Below are 21331 nucleotides of genomic sequence, written 5' to 3' on the forward strand. Positions count from 1 at the left end.
TCTGACATTTATTATGAATCAAACTATCCATTTTTACCCTCTGCAAAATGTCACAATTTGTGTTGTGTTAGTTGGATTTAATATTAAATAAAATGTGCTTATTTATATTTGTGGTGTAAAATAAATTATACAATAAATCACAAATCATTCTGGTAGTCAAGGAATGTAGCTAAAAGATGTGGCTCAAAAACACAGCAAGGCTGACTGCATTTCTGTATAGCATCCCCTTATTTTATGTCATTTTACCCATGTAAGAGGGGCACTTACATTTCTGATAGAGATATCAGCGATTTTTACCCAACCCAATTAGAAATAGTGCCAAATTATGCTTGTGCCTTATAGAAAACAGAGCCCTTTGTGTTAACATAGTAAAGCTATTTAACAAAAATGTACATCTTAAGGACAGGAATACAACAATCTTTATATTAACAAAGATCTGTTTGGATAAATCCTCAGTGAGGACGTGTAGAAAAACGCAGAGCAGAGCTGAGCCATGCTCTCTTACATCATAAAGTGCATCTAAACTGTCAGTTTTTAAATGTCCATTCTATCTGACCTTGTTAATATTAATGGTACAATACCTATTCATTCACAACCATAGCCCACCACACACTGACACCCATCACACACAAAAGCACACACAAGGCTAGTCACGTAGGAGAAATACCTGAGCTGGGGTTTGTGCGGGCACAGGATGGTGGTGGCGGTAAAGTGAAGCTGGCATCATGAGGTACTGGGCTGTCTGGCACAGGGGGCAACAGAGTAGAATTGGGGCTAGAGATGTCTCCTTCACCGACCAGCGTGAGATCGCACAGGCCCTCGCCATCTTGCCTGTGTGGGACTTGTGGTCGGAGGATAGGCGAGAGAGGCGGGGCAAGCAGGTCTGTCTTAAGTCCAGGTTTGGGTGCATGTCCATTAGATGTGATGGGTGGAGGCTTGTTGGAGTTATTGTGTTTTTGGGACGTGGGGGTAGAACAGGTGGGAGGTACTGTGGGTTCAGGGTTAAGACGCAAGAAGTCAGGAAGTACTAGGTCCTCTTTTCTGAGCAGGCCCCTCTGATCATCAGCACGGCTGTTCTGAGCACGGCTAAGCAACTCAAAGAACTCTGAGAAAAAACAGTGCAAGTAGGAGTTAGTCCAGTAATCTATACTGTAAAAGAACACACCATCACAAATTAGTTGTCTATTTGCAAACCTCTATACTAAATCTATGCTAATTATACCTCAATAACTAATGTTTATACTTAAAATAGCTTCATATATTTTTTAATTATCTGTGAATCCAATTCCCTCAAGCTTTTTCACATTTATATAATATTCCAATTTTGGATTTTTCATTTAGGTTCAAAAAGCACATTTAAAATGTTTTCATACTTTTGGGTGCTTTGGTGGCGCAGCAGTCCAGTGCAAGCCGACCACTTCTGAGATTAAAGAATTTAAATCTCAGCTCAGCTTTGCATCAGCCGGCTGGGTGCCTACACAGACATGATTTGTCTGAGTCTGAGGGTGATAGGAGTAAAGAGATTCCTCATTACTGCTGCAGTTACGGCCTCTGTTGGCAGGTCGAATGTGTCTGCACAAAGTAATAATGGGGAGCAGTGTGTGACTCTTACTACACACGTGTCAGAGGGGGCATGTGTTTGGTACAGCCCTTCCCAGTCAGGGTAGGGGTCTGCAGCACTAGAGGAGATAGAACTAGGTAATTGGATACAACTATATGAAGGGTAAAATGTATAAATAGAATTAAAGAAAAATGAAATACTTTTGTTAATGGTTGATGAAATAATTTTACTGCTAAAATAATGTAAAACAGGTTCCAGCCTATTTGAAATTTGGTATAGTTCTTACAAAGTATTACTGCATTACCTAAGGACACGAAGCATGATTCATATGGTTAATAGTTGCTATCATAGAACCATATAACAAACAGTACATTACCACAGTATTAGACTAAAACAATTAATACACTGCACAAGAACAACAGGTCTTTATTTATATTTAAAATTTGTTAATCTGCTTAGTCTGATGTGTTGTAACAAATAGAAATACAAGTCATCTTATTAAACAGTGCTTAAGTAGATCGAGGAATAGAGAGAATAAAGTGTTACCTTCAGCTTCATCCAGATGAATTTTGTTTCCTTTCTTTTTGTGTGGTGCTTCTGTGATAGGTCGTTTATCTTCATTATCTTTCACAGGTTTGTCTGATGGCTTGAAATCCTCCTGACAATGAAACAATAATGACTTTGACTAATTTATATACAGGTTGTAGGTAAACACACATACACACCCACCTACCCCTTGAGTAGTACTGGTGGAATTTATCAAATATGGTGTTCATTAAATATTCAGTTTTGAAACTGAACTACAATACATATGAAATCTTAGGCTTGAAAAGGGACATTAAAAGAAAGTAATATGCTACCAAACTGGGTTGCCAATCATTAACTTAAACAAAACTAGAGGATAAAATAATAGAATGCCTTTGTCATATATACATATACAGATGTACAGTACAACGAAATTCTTTCTTTGCATATCCCAGCTTGTTTGGAAGCTAGGGTCAGAGCACAGGGTCAGCTATTGTACGGCTTCCCCGGAGTAGAGAGGGTTAAGAGCCTTGCTTAAGGGCCCAAAAGTGGCTGCATGGCAAAGCTGGAATTCGAACTCTCAGCCTTTCAGTTGGTAGCCCGAAGCCCTACTCACTAGGCTACCACTTTAAGAAAAGGAAAAATCTCATGTAAAGCCTGCTATGAATTTGTTAGGAGAAGCCTAAGACAAACCTCATGAGAGGTAGTAAGAGCTAAGGAAGTAAAGCAGACAAGATTTTGGTTTTGAAACATAAAACCTAGAATAGTGTGACAATTAGTGGCAAATAGTAGAGCAACATTAGTTTATCAAAAATAAACTAATAAGTTAAAATAAGTTAAAATATTTCAGCCTCATTTAGTTGTTACATGGTTTGTTTATTTGCAAGTAGCTACGGCTTATTTATTACTATTTCAAATTACATGCTGTGTATTCCAGTGTCAGAATACTAACACTATTAACTGTGTCCACACTCTTTTATTACAGCTGTATGTAGTTTAATGCCAAAATGCTAAATGTTTTAGTTGTTTTATTGTGTTTTTGTTTTTATACAAATACACAGTCTTACCGGGGTTGGCTGCCCTCTGCTGGTCACTGGTGGTCCCTGAGTTTTGGAAGGAAGCGTCTTGGACTTCTCTGCTTTAAAAAGGAAACAAAGCACATGTTATGAAAGGCTTTTAAAAATAGGATGACCCTGACTGTAGTAATAATACATGTTCTCTGTAAAAGAAAAATGATTAGGGCTTGAATGATTTCCAAGAAGCCTGCTGGCAGAAGTGGTTGTGGCCTCTTTTCTATCACTTGAAGGATGTATTTCTGACACATTCCATTTTATTAGAAAACTTTTTATCATAACTGTGTTACGATAAGTATGTGTAAGCTTTCAACAGTGTGTGCATATACAGGGGTTGGACAAAATAACTGAAACACCTGGTTTTAGACCACAATAATTTATTAGTATGGTGTCGGGCCTCCTTTTGCGGCCAATACAGCGTCAATTCGTCTTGGAAATGACATATACAAGTCCTGCACAGTGGTCAGAGGGATTTTAAGCCATTCTTCTTGCAGGATAGTGGCCAGGTCACTACGTGATGCTGGTGGAGGAAAACGTTTCCTGACTCGCTTCTCCAAAACACCCCAAAGTGGCTCAATAATATTTAGATCTGGTGACTGTGCAGGCCATGGGAGATGTTCAACTTCACTTTCATGTTCATCAAACCAATCTTTCACCAGTCTTGCTGTGTGTATTGGTGCATTGTCATCCTGATACACGGCACCGCCTTCAGGATACAATGTTTGAAACATTGGATGCACATGGTCCTCCAGAATGGTTCGGTAGTCCTTGGCAGTGACGCGCCCATCTAGCACAAGTATTGGGCCAAGGGAATGCCATGATATGGCAGCCCAAACCATCACTGATCCACCCCTATGCTTCACTCTGGGCATGCAACAGTCTGGGTGGTACGCTTCTTTGGGGCTTCTCCACACCGTAACTCTCCCGGATGTGGGGAAAACAGTAAAGGTGGACTCATCAGAGAACAATACATGTTTCACATTGTCCACAGCCCAAGATTTGCGCTCCTTGCACCATTGAAACCGACGTTTGGCATTGGCACGAGTGACCAAAGGTTTGGCTATAGCAGCCCGGCCGTGTATATTGACCCTGTGGAGCTCCCGACGGACAGTTCTGGTGGAAACAGGAGAGTTGAGGTGCACATTTAATTCTGCCGTGATTTGGGCAGCCGTGGTTTTATGTTTTTTGGATACAATCCGGGTTAGCACCCGAACATCCCTTTCAGACAGCTTCCTCTTGCGTTCACAGTTAATCCTGTTGGATGTGGTTTGTCCTTCTTGGTGGTATGCTGACATTACCCTGGATACCGTGGCTCTTGATACATCACAAAGACTTGCTGTCTTGGTCACAGATGCGCCAGCAAGACGTGCACCAACAATTTGTCCTCTTTTGAACTCTGGTATGTCACCCATAATGTTGTGTGCATTGCAATATTTTGAGCAAAACTGTGCTCTTACCCTGCTAATTGAACCTTCACACTCTGCTCTTACTGGTGCAATGTGCAATTAATGAAGATTGGCCACCAGACTGGTCCAATTTAGCCATGAAACCTCCCACACTAAAATGACAGGTGTTTCAGTTTCATTGTCCAACCCCTGTATGTGTTTCTTAATACCTTTGGAACAGCTTGGGTCAGATGTCTCTAGAACAACTCGCAGACCATCAAGGTTTGATATGGGCAGTCCGAGATCAAGAGGCTCAGTCTCTCCGCTCTTGAAAAAAACAGAAATAAATTAGCAAGAAACTTACTTACAATGCTAGATTAAACACACACAGGTATGAAGAAACTGTTTACACAGTTTCATTTGGTTCAGGTTAAATCAATCAGATTTAGCTTTACAACTAATAATTAAAATATAATCTATCAAGAATTAAATAACCTTGTGCTTAAACAAAATGAGAAACTTATCAAATTGACACAGTCCACAAGCGTGTTTGATGCTAGTGCACTATCCTTTTTTCTAACTGTACAATGAATGAAAGTGTACAGCTTAACATATAAAATTAAAGCAATAACTCTAATAAATTACTAATATTATTTATTATTAATTTACGTCATTTAATTACTTAAGTCCTTTATTTTGAGCCTGTTGTTCCTTTTTCCATTGTAGCTTATTTATGATTTGTTTTTCAAAGTATTGTGACTTGGTAGTGTTATCTAAACCAGATGCCTTTTGTAGTCTGCTGTGTTAAAGCAGGCTAGTGAATTGTTACTGTTGCATAGCAACAAACTCATTTGTTGTGGAACTACTTCAGTGAATGTATTGTCAGTATTAAATCATGTTTATTATATATTTCTTTATCATCACTCAACTTTGAGTCTCACATTAACTCACAAACAAAATCTGCATTTTTCCATCTTCCTAACATTGTCTGAGTGATGCTAGTGATGCTGAAACATTTCCTCCGTATTGATTAATGCAATTCTCTGCACTGTTGTTTACTAAAACAAGTAATAAGTGAGAGTACATCCAAAACTCTGCAGCAAGAGTGCTCACTTACAAAAATCTGCCCACATCACCCCTATTCTTAACCAGCTGCACTGACTTCTGGTAACAATGCATATCAAGTGCAAAATATTACTCATTATACTTTAGGTTTCTCACTGTTCCTTATGGACTCTCCTCAATGAAAGGCAGATATTTTAGTGCTACAGCCTATAAGCTCTTGAAAACCTTACCCCAGTCTATTCATGACTGTACATCTGTTTCCTTTTTAAAGTCTCTCTTGAAGACATTCCTTTTCAATTAGTGTTTCTGTCCTACGGTCAGCTTTTTTCTATCTTTCCCCCAGATAACTGTTATTGTCTATTGTACTTTTGTTGTAAAGTGACCATGAGATTATATAAGGTGCTATATAAAAAACATTATTATTTGTATTATTAAAAACTGTTGTATAAAAGCAACAGAACACTCATGACTTTTGGCTTGTTCGTGCTTCAGTAAAGATCACAGCTTATTTTAATTTAGATGGCCTGTACAGATAACCCATGGTAATAGGTTATCTATCTAAATAAATAGAATTTTTTAAGTATTAGGACCCTTTAGAAAGTCTAACTCCAAATGAAACCAAAAATAATATTTGCTAAAATGCTACATATATGTTATGGTTCTTTAGCTGGGACAGTATGGAAAATGCAAATAAAATTTTAAAATGTTAAAATACCTCCATTCCTGCATTATGGGCCTGCAACACATTCCAAAAAAAGTTGGGACGGGGGCAATTTAGGTCTAGTAATGAGGTGAAAAAACTAAATAATGATGTGATTCCAAACAGGTGATGTCAACAGAGTATTTGATGAGCAAAGATGGCCAGTTTATCAACAAATGTGTGAGAAAATTATTGTATTTTAACAATAACAAAAAAACAATGAACCTCAAAGAATTTTGCATATTTCTCCATCTACAATTCAAGGAATCGGAAGGAATTTCAGTGCATGAAGGCCAAGGGTGCAAGCTTGAGCTGAACGCCTGTGATCTTCGATCCCTCAGATGGCACTGCATCAAGAACCACCACTTAACAATAGCTGATATAACTACATGGGCGAGGGATTACTTTGGCAAACCTTTGTCAAGCACTACAATACAGAGTTACATGCACAAATGCCACTTAAACTTTACTGTGCAAAAAAGAAGCCTCATGTTAACCATGCCCAGAAGCGGCATCGACTTCTCTGGACTCTGAGGCATCTAGGATGGATCATCACACAGTGGAAACGTATTGTGGTCAGATGAATCAGCATTTCAGGTCTTTGTTGGAAAAAATGGACGCCGTGTGCTCCGGACCAAGGACGAAAAGGATCATCCAGACTGTTATCAGCAACAAGTCTAAAAGCCAGGGTCTGTCATGGTATGGGGCTGTGTCAGTGCCCTTGGCAAAGGTCATTTACACGTCATCTTTTCCAGGGACATCCATGCATTTTTCAACAAGACAATGCAAAACCACATACTGCACACATTACAGAGGCTTTTTGTGTTAAAGCTCTTTCTAGAATACTTTACTAAAATAAAAACTTACTGGTTTTAAAAATCTTGTTCAGTGAGGTAGTGCTTAAATTTCTTTTCAAAGCTTTAAAGCTTAGCATGCTGCCCTTGACCAATATCTTACTCTTGCCATTAAAGGAAAAAGCAGTGCACGGCAGTTTACCACAATACCCACCACACCCTATGATATCAACATTCATCTTAAAAGCAGTGCAGATCTTACAGCAGTTCTGCCCTTGGTCTGACACCATTTCTATTCCTCTTCATGTGGTTTAGACTGATTCTAAACTAGCAGTTTTAAGTACAGTTTGTAACTATCCAGCTCCACCCTTTTTTGGTCACGGATGTGGAGAAAGCTGCCACAAACATACGTTGCCATGGCAAAGTGACTTACTATTCTAGCCACCAGCTCGTTAAGGCGCAGGCCGTACTTGGCAACCACAGGCCGCAGCACCTCAGCTACGGGTTTGGTCGGCTTGGCTTTTAAGCCTACAGATCTGTTAATAGGCACCAGATCCAATCTAAAAAAAGAACACAGACAAGAAATATTTACAGTCTACATCCAACGTAGCAAAGATTGTTTGATACTCTTTCTCATGCATTGTGCACTTTAAATAAACAGTAGATATGAAAAGAAGTGAGTGTCTGGCTCTTTTGGAAAGCAGGATGACAGCCATCTATAATAAGTGTGCTGTATTTTTATAATGAAATTACACGTTTAAGTCACAGTGTGCCCTACAGTTCAACTCAACTGAATTTACCTAAACAAAGTACGGCGCTCCAAGCGAAGGTCTCTGGAACTGAGAGTCAAGCTGTCTTGGTCCAACACCAAAGGCTAAAAAATACAAATAAAATATGGTAAAGCCACTGTCAGATTTCCTTTATATAAAAATGAAAAGTATTATGTCTGTTAAAAGAAAATTTAATCTTTAAAAACAAATAAATTTTTAAGTCTTTACACATTTAAGCACAAATATCCACAATAAAAGTTTTGTTTTACTTTTAAAAGCGGAAAATGCTCCCTGGTTTTATTCCAGCAATTTATTTTACTACTTTATGTCTGTTCAATAAATGTTTTACCATCACCTCTGAATTATACACCTATATCAACAGAATGTGCAGTATGTGAATGTGTTCTGCTTATATAAACAGTGCACAGCACTCATTACAGCTACTACATGCCAGCACATTCAAACTCTGCATGTTTTATTATTATTACTGTTACTATTATAATGTATACCTAACTAATCTTTATTATTATTACTATTATAATGTATTCATTTGGGCCAGCTGTAGCCAAGTGGTTAAGGTACTGGACCAGTGATCAGAGGGTCGCTGGTTCAAGCCCCACCACTGCCAGGTTGCTGCTGTTGGGCCCTTGAGCAAGGCCCTTAACCCTCAATTGCTCAGACTATATACTCTAACTGTAATGTAAGTCGCTTTGGATAAAGGCGTCTGCTAAATGCTGTAAATGTAATACTTACACATTTTTATTCGTATGCTTATCGTTATTATTGCTATTATGTATATCGTACTATGTATATAGATATAATTCCATATATGTAAATAGCTATAGTTATAACTTTATATTAATATTAATCATAGATATATGTTACTGATATTCTCAGTTTTTTTGCACAATGCTACTATTTGCACTTCTGGTAGATGCTAACTACATTTCGTTGACTTGTACCTGTACTGAGCAATAACAATAAAGTTGAGTCTATCTATCTAAAAAATCTATCTTATGGCACCAGATTTATGTTATTATTATTCATTGAGTTAGCTTACAAAATGTTAGTGATCGACAGTGATCTTCCTATTGTACTTGTAAACAGTTAGCTAATGCCGCAACAGACTATGAGCCTCCAACTGTTTACCTGTGAGAAGCGAACTGGTTTCAAACCAGTGCATGTATGACGTGGTAAAAGAGGATTCAGTTTCTACAGGCTCATTTTCAAAAATATTTACTAAGACACCACACTACATGATGTAATAACATACAAATTGCAAAGCAATTTTTAATAGTACTGATATAAAAAAAAGAAAAATGTTTTGTACAGAAGTGCCATATACAAATCTGACATGCTCCTCTACCTTCTCTCCACCAACAAGAAAGAGATCCACTGCTGCCATGTTGATGTGTTGTTTCTGGCAGAGCTCCTGCAGCACTTGTCTGATGGAAGCACCCTGCTTCAGACACACACAGCAGCTGGAACCATCTGGCAGTGCTACCGTACACGATTTGCTCGTCCCTGCTTTGTCCCTTTCCCACGTAGAACATCTTTGATCACACTAACACACACAGACAGAGAAATTAACCTTAGCTAAAGCTTACTACTGCATCAATGCCATGTTATGAAAATGTAATTAAATTCATTGTTTTTACTGTAAAAATTGCTTTGGACAAAGTTAACTTTAAAATCCTCAATCGAAATATTTTATTCACCATTATATGAGTATTTTGGCATTTTAGTAAGATTTACAGTACATCAGTGGGTTTGATTCATAGACTTCTAGTGAGAATAGAAGTAAAATTAGACCAGCAAATTTCAGTCACTGTGAGTATTTTACTTAGCAAAACAAAAAAAACAGTTATCAAGACTAAAGCCTAGCTAAACTGCCAACAATAATTAGAGTTTGCCAAGAGGGCACTAAAAAAAAAAGTTGCAGAGAGGCTATCTTACATAGCCTGACCTGGAAAATTAGAATGGACAACTGAACGGAATTAGCATTTTTCAAGTTAATCTTTAGTTAAACCCATGACATACTCTTTAAAATAGGTCACACAACTTTTCACTTGAGAAGGGTGGTCAGCAGCCTTAGTTGTTAGAGGGTTCTATTGTGCCATAACCTTAAGCTGAATATTAAATTAAATACTTGTAGTAGACATGGGCTGCTGAGCCTAAACACAATAATGACCCTTTAAAGGTGCAACAATGCAGATATACAATTGACAAAGTGCTTGTAAAAATCTGGATTAAAAGGTTCAGACGTTTATTGTGGTTGTGTTTTTGATGTGGAAGCCAAGTTAGCGTTAGTTTGCCAACAATCTACTGACTGGTAGTCTAGCCATGCCAGCAAAAACATTTGTGTACAATTAGAGGTGAATTGCATTTACAAAGCAGGCAACAGCTAAAATGCTAATGAACAACTAGGTGGCTAAATGCCTTACACTGGCAAACTACTTTCATTCTGCCTTTTTAAGCCTGACCACTTGTCTGGTCTGGTTGATTAAAATTAAAAACAAATGTTTTTAAAATAGTAATAATAATAATTATAATACAACAACAATAGTAATAATAATAAAGAAATGTTAGTTGTTTTTTTTTAATTAAGGTTAGGAATTTTTTTATAAATTTTTTACTATGTTGGAAATGTAAATAAAGTGTAAAAAATTGCAAGTAATTGCAAGTAATTATCATAAAGTTGACTATATAGACTTATAAGACAAAACATGGCATTGCAATGCCTAGTTTGTAACATTTCTGCATGTGCATCGGAACTTGACATCAGACCAATGGAAGGTGGACTGGTCAGATAAATCCTGTATGTACTGGTACTAGATACCACAGTCGTTTAGATGTCGTGGAGTCTATATCCCAGTGGCTCAGAACTTTTCAGGTTGGTGGTTCTACTGTTGTGGCTCACCGGTGTAAGCTGGTTAACCAAACAGTGATTGAGACAATTGTGAGCAGTGACCTTCTATATGCAGTCACATTTACTGCATATAGTTGTCTTTCAAGATAGAGGAAAACAAACTAGAACTGCAATCCTATTATAAGTATACATAATGTCCATTAATATAATGTAGTTGTTGATGTGATCACTGTAAAGAAGTTACCTCATTTCGCACTGTGGAACCGGACGTATTGAACTCCTGACTTGCACTGGAGGACAGAGATCCCTGAGATTCTCTTCGCATATTACTGTCTACATACACACAAAAGAACCAATCACATCACACAATACCATAATAAAACATAGGTCCAGTAAAATAATGCAAAAACATACATTTATATACACATTATTTTTTAATATTATTTTATCAACTGTAATCAATCCTATCAAATAAAAAAATTACAATTAATGCCTACACATTATCCAGACCTGCTTCTGAATACTCTGGGTATTCAGAAAAGAGCTTCAGATGGGTGAAAACGAGATAGTTTATATATTATTTAGTTAATTCTTTTTAAATTTACATTTTTGGCATTTAGCAGACGCTTTTGTCCAAAGCGACTTATAGTATTGTGTCAGAATATTGTCTAAGCAGTTGAGGGTTAAGGGTCCTGCTCAAGGGCCCAACAGTGGCAACCTGGCAGTGGTTGGGCCTGAACCAGTGACCCTTTGATTACTAGTCCAGTGACTTAACCGCTAAAAAAAAAAAAGCTTAAAATCTCTGTCCACTTTTTTAATGATTGGCCAGATGTGTAATATACAGATATACACTGTATATAAACACATAACTAGTGTCTCAAACAGCAAAATACAGGACTATATAGTGTGTTCAATTAGTACATGCTCAGTGTTGTAATAAATGGTATGGCATATTTTATAAGCACACAAATGTGGTTTGGCTTTTACATTTGAGAAGAGGCTGTATTTAAAACAGTGTGTTAAACAGTAGCAGAATTTTCCAGTAGCATGGTTGTAGAATAGTTATTTTGAATCAAATTACTTGTACAGAGTTCCATTCTTTTTTTTTTTTAAATATCTTACGCAACACTGTCAAGTCAATGACAATAAACTAGAAATAGCATTATCATTTTCTTTTATTATTAGTATACTGTTTTGTTCAAACAGATTGCCATACATTTTCTCATAATCACTATAGAGTTACTTCCCCCCATTACAAACCTCTTAGTGAGCTCCCTAAAACATAAACAAGGATTTAGACTTAATTACTTACTAAAATTAAAATCTGTGATTTCTCTTTTCTTCGGCCCTTTACCAAAGCTGCGGTTCCTGTACCATGAGAAAATCCCATTCTTCCTGTCAGCATCGTCTCTGAGATCATCACTTGACCTGCCTGTTCTTGTCCTTTGTGCTTCCTGTATTAAAATTAAAGAGTAAAATAAAAACAATGAATTACTATAAAGAAGTCTAACACTGTAGCGCAACATGTATTTTGCTGCTAATCAAAATACAAAAAATATTTGTAGCAGCATCAATCCCATGGTGAGATCTTATTACCTTTTTTGGTGTTGAGAAGGTAGAGCGGTCTGATATAAAGCTGTGCTTTGAGGGGGCAGGGCTGCAGGGCACATGGTAAGGGTAAGGGAGAGGTCGACTCTCCACTTCGGCCAACATGCACTCTTGATATAGTGAAGACTTCAGAAACCGAGCATAGCTGTCAAACTTCATGAGGTTAAAGATCTACAGAGAGAAAAAAGTGAGAAGAGATGGAATAAAAACATTGATAGCTTGATTTAATATTGGGAGTCTTTACCTGTGCATTTTGTCATGTTTATGTGCAATATGTATGATGCCTTGACAAAAGAATTCACCTCAACTTTTTTGCATAATTGATCATAATCTTGAATTTGTAGATGTTGTATACTGTATATGATTAAACTGACCTTTGATTTGAAGTAATTTTGCACAATGTTTCGGCCCATTTCTCTTTGCAAAGATGTTTGGATGAGGTTCAAATCAGGACCCTGACTGGGCCACATAATCCCCTTAAATTACATTATTTTAAAACATTGTTTTGGCATTATGCTTCGCATCAATGAGTGTATTTTTATACACATCATCTAATTGCTCTCAGGTTTGTGTAGTAATTAAATAATTTAAATGGTCGTAGTAGCATATGAATTGGGCATATTTTGACTATTCTAATGTGATTGAGGCTATTTTTCGATTATAGGTAATTCAAATACCCAGCTACCAGGATGTCTGCCAGTAATGTGTTTATTCAGCTCATGTACTGTATATGAATAATCTGATCAAATTTTTGTGAGAAGCGCAATTGGCTAGCACCATGCTTCATTCCAATAAATCAGAATCAGAATCAGAATCAGAATACTTTATTGATCCCAGAGGGAAATTGCAGTTTTTTTACAGTAGCACCCATTTATGTTAAAATAATAAATAAAGATGTGTACAGTAGTAGGAAAATACTAAGATGTATGATGCAAACAGTTATTCTATTTAAGTTTTTTTTTTTACATCAAAATCCACATGTGGTTTTACAGCCAAAATTTGATTATTACTGATATGCAGTATGTGTAGGTTATTATACAAACTTTATAAGTAAACTACATAGATTGAAAGTTAACATCACTACATTTAACAAGTTGTAATTCAACAATTTTGGTAAACAAAGGTAAACAAATTTGCTACATGCACTTACACTGGAAAAAACCCAATAACTGACTGACTAATGTGTATTTAAAAGGTTTGCCTAATCAGATTACTAAAAGGCTTCTATACCCAGTATTTAAATTTTTGCAATAATCTGATTTCTTCTACTTAAAGACATCAGACTTGAAGCAATAGAAGCAGGGGTTTAATTTAAGACCCATCTGTACCATTCACCTTTTGTTTTCCAAACAGTCCTGATTAGACTGCCATTCCTTGCTGCTGAAAAAAATCCATGTAACATGATGCCACCTAGGGTTGGGAGGTATGACGGTATTACGGTATACCGGGGTATTTAAAAATGGTGACGGTATTTTAAAAAAATGTGAAGCGCCAAATTTCTGCTTCAGTTTTACCTTAAAAACGGAGACTTTAGGACATTCGCGAATACACAGTAAGGGAGGGGTGGGAGGGGTAGGCGGTTGGAGCTCACTGATTGGTTGTGGAGGTGCTCACTGTGGCGATAACACAAAAACTAGTGCGCGCTCTACATAGACGCGTTTTACGTCATCCTATGCGCGCTCCCGAGAAGGAGGCTGTTTGAAACCTTAGATGCCTTAATAAGCTGTAGTATCTTAACATTTCAGGAACGAGTGAGCATCGGAAGTGTCCTTGGCTTAAAACATGGCTGACGGTGCGGAGAAACAGAATTATTTTTAAACGTAAATAAATGATTATTGATGATTATTGAACTTGTATAAACTTGCACATGTGTTTTTATTTGCAAAATCGAGCTTGTGAGTTGACATGCTTGCGCACTGTGCTACCCATCCCATTGGTTTGAATGGCAAAATGCCAACTGTTAGCATTATACTATATAAGACAGCCCCGATATTAATATCAATGATGAACGATCATGAACATTTTGCTACCTTGCCTTAAATGTAGGCATAATTCAAACAACACTTCAATGAGAAAAAAGATTTATTTTAAAAGGAAACTACAGGAAAGAGACAGACTGGTTGCATTGCATTAAGTTTCATAAAAATCCTCTCTTGTGCAGAGATGTGTTTGTGCCTGTGTTTGATTCTGCTTTAAAACATACACGCCATGAACCAATCAGATTTAACATCATTAAACGAGTTTTTTCTCAATTATTTGTCATAATACTACTAGCGCTCTCTTTATCTGTGTGTGTGTGTGTCGCTCGCTCCCCGTGATAACTGCGCAGTTCTAATCGGCTGTATTTCACCCACTCCGCTTCGCATCAGTAGACGGAATTAATCAGTCATTATAAAATAAAAATATATGTAGAGAGCTCTCTAGCTTTTCAAACACACCCTATATAACAGCTCCCAGAGGCGCAACTCGGGTTCCTTTAGTTCATTTCAAGGAGCCGTTCAATAGAATCGGATCGTTTGCGAACAACCCATCACTAACAAACACGCCCCCTCCCCCTACGCAGTAATACCGTATACCGCGGCATTTTTTTGAAGACGGTATGAAAATCTGCAATATCGCCCAACCCTAATGCCACCACCAACATACTGTATTTTGCAGTGGGTAAGTTTCATCTGATAATTTGCTTTGGTAACTTCACACCACACATAACCATTAAGTTGCATTAAGTATTTTTTTTTTTTTCTTATTGTGCTTCTACCAAGCAAGAGCTTTTTGGTTCACCACCTTGAATTTGGTTGATACAGTCACATCAACTTTGAATACAACCACTGACTTCTGCAACTCATTGAGAGTTGGCCAGGCATCCATTCGACTAAATGCCTCTTAGAAGTGTGTCTGTATCATAAAATCTAAATTTCTTCTTTATAACTGGAATAACTAAATAAACTCAGATGTATATTCAGTGCACTTAAGTTAGTCATGTACTTCTCCAGATCTATGCTTCTCAATATTTAGATATATGACTTGTTTGAAGGCTCCTTCTAATATTAACTACATTTTGATTTCTCTTTTATAATACAATGTCTACAAAATAGCTTGGCTATTCCCCTCTCTGCAAATGTCTTGCAAGATGATGACTGCCATCAGGTTGAGTGTTGTGGCAAGGTCACCTGTTGCATAAGATTGAAGCTAGTCTTACATTTGCAAGGGGAATTAACACATTTTCACTAGTTTTCTTTAATAGTGTTTGTATATTATTGAATTAATTTGGCCATCATTTCAGTTGTGCAGTTTGAAATTATGAACTAAATAAATTAGTAGTCTGAAAACTTTTATGTGAATGGAAACCCACCTGTAGCTGTGGCTGTTTAAACATATCAGGCCGTGGAGCAGTAAGGACATCGTCTGCAAGCTGAGCCTGACTGTCAATGTTTACTGGTGTGGTGGCTTTACTGGATAAGAAGCTATTGTAGATCTCACTGGCCTTCTGGGATAGCTAGAGACAAAAACACATTAGCATCACAATTAATACAAAAGACTTAATGCTCACATGGAAAAACAAAGTAGAATAAAGCTTATAACAAGATCTGTAATGATTAAAATTAGTTTTACATTAGATGTGGTAATAAGATATTAATATAGTAAATAGTGACTTTTGTATATGTGAATGCTGAGTTTCTACATGGGTAATTTTAAGAAGAAGTGCCTCTATTTGTCATATATACATAAACACATGTACAGTACAATGAAATTATTTTTCCGCATATCCCAGCTTGTTTGGAGGAGGGTTAAGGGCCTTGCTCATGGGCCCAACAATGGCTGAATAGCAGGGCCTGGATTTGAACCGACATGTAAATGTATAATCAGCCTTAACTACATGCAGTGTTATAATCATTACAGATGACAGTACACCTTCAGTAACATTACTGTATAGATACTTAACATGCATGGCTGCATGTTCCCATTCAAACCTTTTTAATTTTTCCTCCAGCTATATCTTCACTGAGCTATTGTTTAAATTATTCACCTCAGTGTGTCTTTTACCCAGAAATCTATCAGCTTATGTTCACACATAAACCAGCATGATATTTACCCAGCAATGTAAATCCGTTTACTGGCCATATAGACCCTGGGGTGCTTTCAAACATTGAGACGTGCATGTGTGAAAGGAGCTACAGTAACTTACTGTGTAGCACCCATAAACACATTTGCCATAAAACACCCATTGTTTTATGATGACCGCTTTATGACGTACAACAGTGGTCCCCAACCTGTTTTGCACCAGGGACTGGTTTCATATAAGATATAATTTCACTGCCCGTTGGAGGTGGGAGTATTTAACCATACTGCTCACAAATTATTAAAATAAGCTTTTTTCGCTGCAACGAGACTCTGATCCCACCTAGGGGTGATAAGAGACAATAACACCCAAATAACACCCGAAATGGAAGCAGTGAAAATTGCTTTTCTATCGATCTCTAATTATTTATTCTTTCTGTGATGAATGATCCATGGACCCGTACCGGTCCTTGGCCCGGTGGTTGGGGACAACTGATGTACAATACATTTTCAATGTAAAACAGATCTGGACTGCAGCCAGGCCAGTCAAGCATGTGCACGTTGTTTTTACAAAGCCATGCTGTTGTAGAGTGTGTAGAAAATGCAATGTTTGAATATGTAGTAATATAATGAACGAGCCACGTTGATGTCATGATGTTGTGTCTGTGGAAATTGCTTATAAATTGCACAGTCCTATGAAATTGTTATTTAAAGTCACTTTAAAATGCATATTACCAAAATTAACATTTGAAGTACAAATGTTAACATATGTTTTACAGTTGTAGAAGTATGGAAACACCATGAGTTGAGTATTTAATGACAAATGAGGAAGAGATGCCAACAGGTATATTACCATTTAAAAGCTAAAAGTGTGAATTACAGTGTCATTTGTGAAATTTGTCAAATTTACTCTAGTGGTCACTTGTTTTTACAATGTATTAAATCTATTTTTTGACATGCACTGTGCTTCACCAATTTAACATAACGATAAAAGAGAACAAAACTGTTATTATATTTCTCACCTGCTTCTTGTCATGTTCGGGAACCTGGCTGAAGAATTCACAAGCCTGCCAGAATAGGATGTTTTCTTCACTAAACTCCTTCTTCAAAAACTCCTGCAGTTTGAAAAAAAGAAATGACATAATCAGACAAACTAAACTTAAAACAATATAAAATAAAACCATTGATAAAACCGTTGAAAACTTACAGAGAAGTAGCGCACACCGACAGGATCCTGGAGCAACCGCTCAAAGGAAACAGCCCATGATGCGACACGGCGATCTGAGAGACGATGGTTGGTAACACTGGGCAGGCTGCCGTTACTTTCTAAACTGTTAATGCTTCCAAAGTCATGGCGCTCCATACGACCTTGCTCTACACAAAGATGATGTTCAGAGAAAGAACAGGTCAATACATTCTGAAGAAATGTATACTAACGTTGTAACATGACTTCTAGATTTGGAATTTAACTCTAGCACAATACGTGTCACATATTACACAAACCTATCCTGTAATTATACTTTTTAGTCATGAATTGTTAGGACATGTGTCATTTCTGCCATGTGCAGCATGTGGATGTGCACGGGCAGAGCCAGAATCACACTTTCATGCAAAATGTGCATACCAAAGGAACTAAGGAGGGGTAATAGTAGTCTCATTCACAAAGTCTTAACCAGTCCTGAGATCTCAAGCGGAGATTTTCTGAGATATCCCAGCCAAGCTATAAACCTGGATGGTCACCCAAACAGGCACAATTGAGGGAGGGAGGGAGAGAGGTCAACTGGGCGTCATTGTCGCTGTGCAATTGCAGCCTCTGTTATCTGGTCTGCACTGGTGACGGGGTTGTCACAGAGTTCATAAGGTGTCTTTCTGTACATGGTCCGGTCTCTGTGAAAGGTGAAAAGATGCATCTGGCATCTGAGGCCAAACCATGTAGAAGGGGGTGTGTAATAGTCTTAACCAGCAGGGGAAGTACAATAGGGTAATTGGCCATCATTATACTGGAAGAAATATGGATACAGAATGCAAAAAATGCTTTAAAAAGGTCTTTTAAATAGCGGCCTATGGACCAGACCAGCTTCCATAAGGCTCTAAATAATTTCTATACTACTCTGTATTATTTTAAAGGTCCCAGAGTAAGCAGAAGGGTACTTGTGTGTTCAGACTGGTACAAAGCCTGATAGGTTTACTGTGCAAACTTATTTTAATATACAAGATACAAATTACATTGACAAGAACTGTTAATGAGGCACTGATATATGTTGTCAGAAAATTTAGTGGCTTGCCTCATGACTGGGGTCCTTACATAGTTTTGTTTTTGTGACCGGGTGCAACTCTTTTCCATTACAATACAAATCTGCCAGCAAACACTGGCCAATGTTTGCAGATTCTTCAAGACATTTAATAACTGTGCTATAAATTAGCCGTATGTTCTGGATTGCTGTCCTACTGCAATATATGCCTGTATTTTATTGCCTTATTTCTTCATAATTTTAATGTCTTAACTTAAAAACCATGGGAAACCATGGTGCATTTTGGTAGACAACTGTATGCCCCCAAATGACCTCTAACGTTTGGGTCTTTGTGTTACTTAAATGGCTGCCTGAGCACCAAAAGGCCTACACATTTGGCCAGTAGTACTGTCGTCTTAAGCAAACATCTACAAATCTTGAGAAGCTGTTGTAAAAGTGTTGATGTAGAAGCCTCTATCAATGTAGCAAACTGCAATATCGACCAGCCAGGAAACAGCTGATGTGAGAAGACTAAAAAATCCTAGAAATAGCCTAGTTGCCCAGATAAGTTTCTTTTGTTGACTAAAATGGACTTGTAAAGGTCAACTACCCCATATACAACATGGTAATTAAACTTCATTCTGCTTTTTTGTCATTATTTAGACTACAAAGCAACTACAAAGTTATACAAATGCTTAAAATGATAAAAAAAGAAAGCATTTACTCACCTCCGTCTGATGCTGCTGACTGAAAGAAAACAAAGAATGACATGAATGAGAAACAGTCATCATTATTCTCAGATGAAAGAGGACAGGAAAGCTCTGGGTGAGAAGAAGAAAAAGAGGAAAGATGAGGAAATGTAGGACTGGAGGGAATTCCTTCTGACAGTTCAGCAACCTTCCTCATCCTGATTGTGTGTGTGTGTGTTTGCTGAGAAGGGAGTGTTTTACAAAGAGGACCACACAACCATAGTGTAGCTGTGGATAGCCCCCAGTGGCTTTACTCACAGCTGTTCACACCTCTGGTCCGGGAGCCACCCACAAACTCATACACGCTTGCCAACAAACGACCTGAGCCGAGCCTTTTCAAACACACACTTGTAAAGACGGTCTGGAATGATGGCTTTTACTCAATAAGTCATATATAACAAGCATTTTGTGTTTTTGTTAACACATAGAGTGACTGAGCAATGTGGAAGTTGGGGTAGCATGATATAGAAGAGGGAATTGGCCTAACTGACCTCAATAAAAGCTTATGACCTCTTGCACCAGCCACTATTAGTGTACTTTAAACACTATACTACAGCAAACAAAGGTGTGTGCTCATGTGTGTGTTTATGGGTGGCACCACACAAATGGCAGAGACATCAACCCATACACTAAACTGTTTGCTTAGTGGGAGGAAGTGAGTGGGAAGGCATTCCCAAAAAAACAGGAGACAGAGGTTATGAAGGCAGAAGGGATGAACAAAAATACCAAGAGCAAAACAATTCAAGTGACAAATTGACATGATTAGCAGTGTTAACAAACTGCTGGTGCTGCAGATGAGACTTAAGCTTGGCCTGTGTCTGTGTCTATAGGTCTTTGTCCTGGACAGTGTGTTTTGACTGCACTGTTTAGAAGAAGCATGCATACACACACTTTTAAAAGCCCCATAATTGAAGTCTCAGTCCTCCGACTGCTTCGCATTTTGTGTCAACATCAGCTCATCAGCAGTCTAAAGGCAACATTCCAAACCCAGCATGGCTCCCTTTACAAAGCAGAGATCACTGGGAACATCAAGCATACTTGAGATAATGGCTAGTTATTCATATGCTAATCGATGATTTAACCATAAAATAGGGCTGAGCCAGAGTCAGCCAAGTAAGAAAGTGCAGGAATGCCTAATTAACTACATTAGATTTCTCTAAAAGACACTTTAATAACAGTACTAAAGGAACATCAGCATGACAAATTATAGTTTATATATTCACAAGTATACAGTATAAGTGGTTTTAGTTGGCTGATATAACAAAGAAAAAACTCATAACGGCTAACATTTCAAAAATTAAGGTACAATGCCACATGTTTTGAGGTGTAGACCTAGTACAAATGAGTATTTACAAGTTTTCCACTGTGACAATATTACAATTCATGTTTATCCTCTTTGTATGTTTTTATTTTACATCTTATATATATTTTTTCAGTTGCTTGGTTAGTACATTTCCAAAAAAATAATAATTTAAGCACCTTAAAAACATTTTATGTATCATGTATAATATAGGAAAGGCTGTAACACTACTTTCTTTTACATACAATGTAACAAAAATACCTATGTTAAGTCAGTCTATATACATTTGTACTGAACACTTAAAGAACTTTTATTGCACCTGACACTTTTTATTCAAGATGGTTTTGTAGAATGAGCAAGTTAGATGGCAACTGACACATCTTGTTTTAATACAAATGTTGTACTACACAATTTTTAACCCTCAAAGCTACTTATAAAACCTGAGCTGATGAAGTCATGGTCTCTTTTATTCTGGCTTATGGTATATAGTCACACCAGCCTCTTTCTTCCAAGCTCCACTGCTCTAGCATGATCAAGTCCTCTTTAAATAGCATGCAAGTAACATTTTACCTTACCATAAACATCACCACAGTAAGTAAATTAAGATTCAGACATGTACTGTTTTAATTCTCATAAAAACAG

General features: G+C 37.4%; 1 protein-coding gene across 4 annotated transcripts in view; it reads right to left on the reverse strand.

Moving 5' to 3' along the window:
- Positions 1–21331, reverse strand: part of rgs12a (regulator of G protein signaling 12a) — a 58318-nt gene that overhangs the window by 5068 nt on the left and 31919 nt on the right. For 3 of the 4 annotated variants that reach the window (XM_062994082.1, XM_062994078.1, XM_062994081.1), the window contains 14 exons: positions 19369–19387; positions 17617–17783; positions 17432–17524; positions 15703–15846; positions 12339–12521; positions 12055–12196; positions 10987–11075; positions 9240–9437; positions 7904–7977; positions 7537–7663; positions 4775–4871; positions 3154–3224; positions 2108–2219; positions 668–1105 (listed from right to left, as the gene is read on the reverse strand). In XM_062994082.1, coding sequence (XP_062850152.1) covers positions 668–1105; positions 2108–2219; positions 3154–3224; positions 4775–4871; positions 7537–7663; positions 7904–7977; positions 9240–9437; positions 10987–11075; positions 12055–12196; positions 12339–12521; positions 15703–15846; positions 17432–17524; positions 17617–17783; positions 19369–19387 — 1954 coding nt within the window. The remainder of the gene's footprint in view (positions 1–667; positions 1106–2107; positions 2220–3153; positions 3225–4774; positions 4872–7536; positions 7664–7903; positions 7978–9239; positions 9438–10986; positions 11076–12054; positions 12197–12338; positions 12522–15702; positions 15847–17431; positions 17525–17616; positions 17784–19368; positions 19388–21331) is intronic. The other variant, XM_062994080.1, reaches the window with a different exon arrangement.

The sequence above is a fragment of the Trichomycterus rosablanca genome, chromosome 4, assembly GCF_030014385.1.
Source record: "Trichomycterus rosablanca isolate fTriRos1 chromosome 4, fTriRos1.hap1, whole genome shotgun sequence".
Lineage (NCBI taxonomy): Eukaryota > Metazoa > Chordata > Actinopteri > Siluriformes > Trichomycteridae > Trichomycterus > Trichomycterus rosablanca.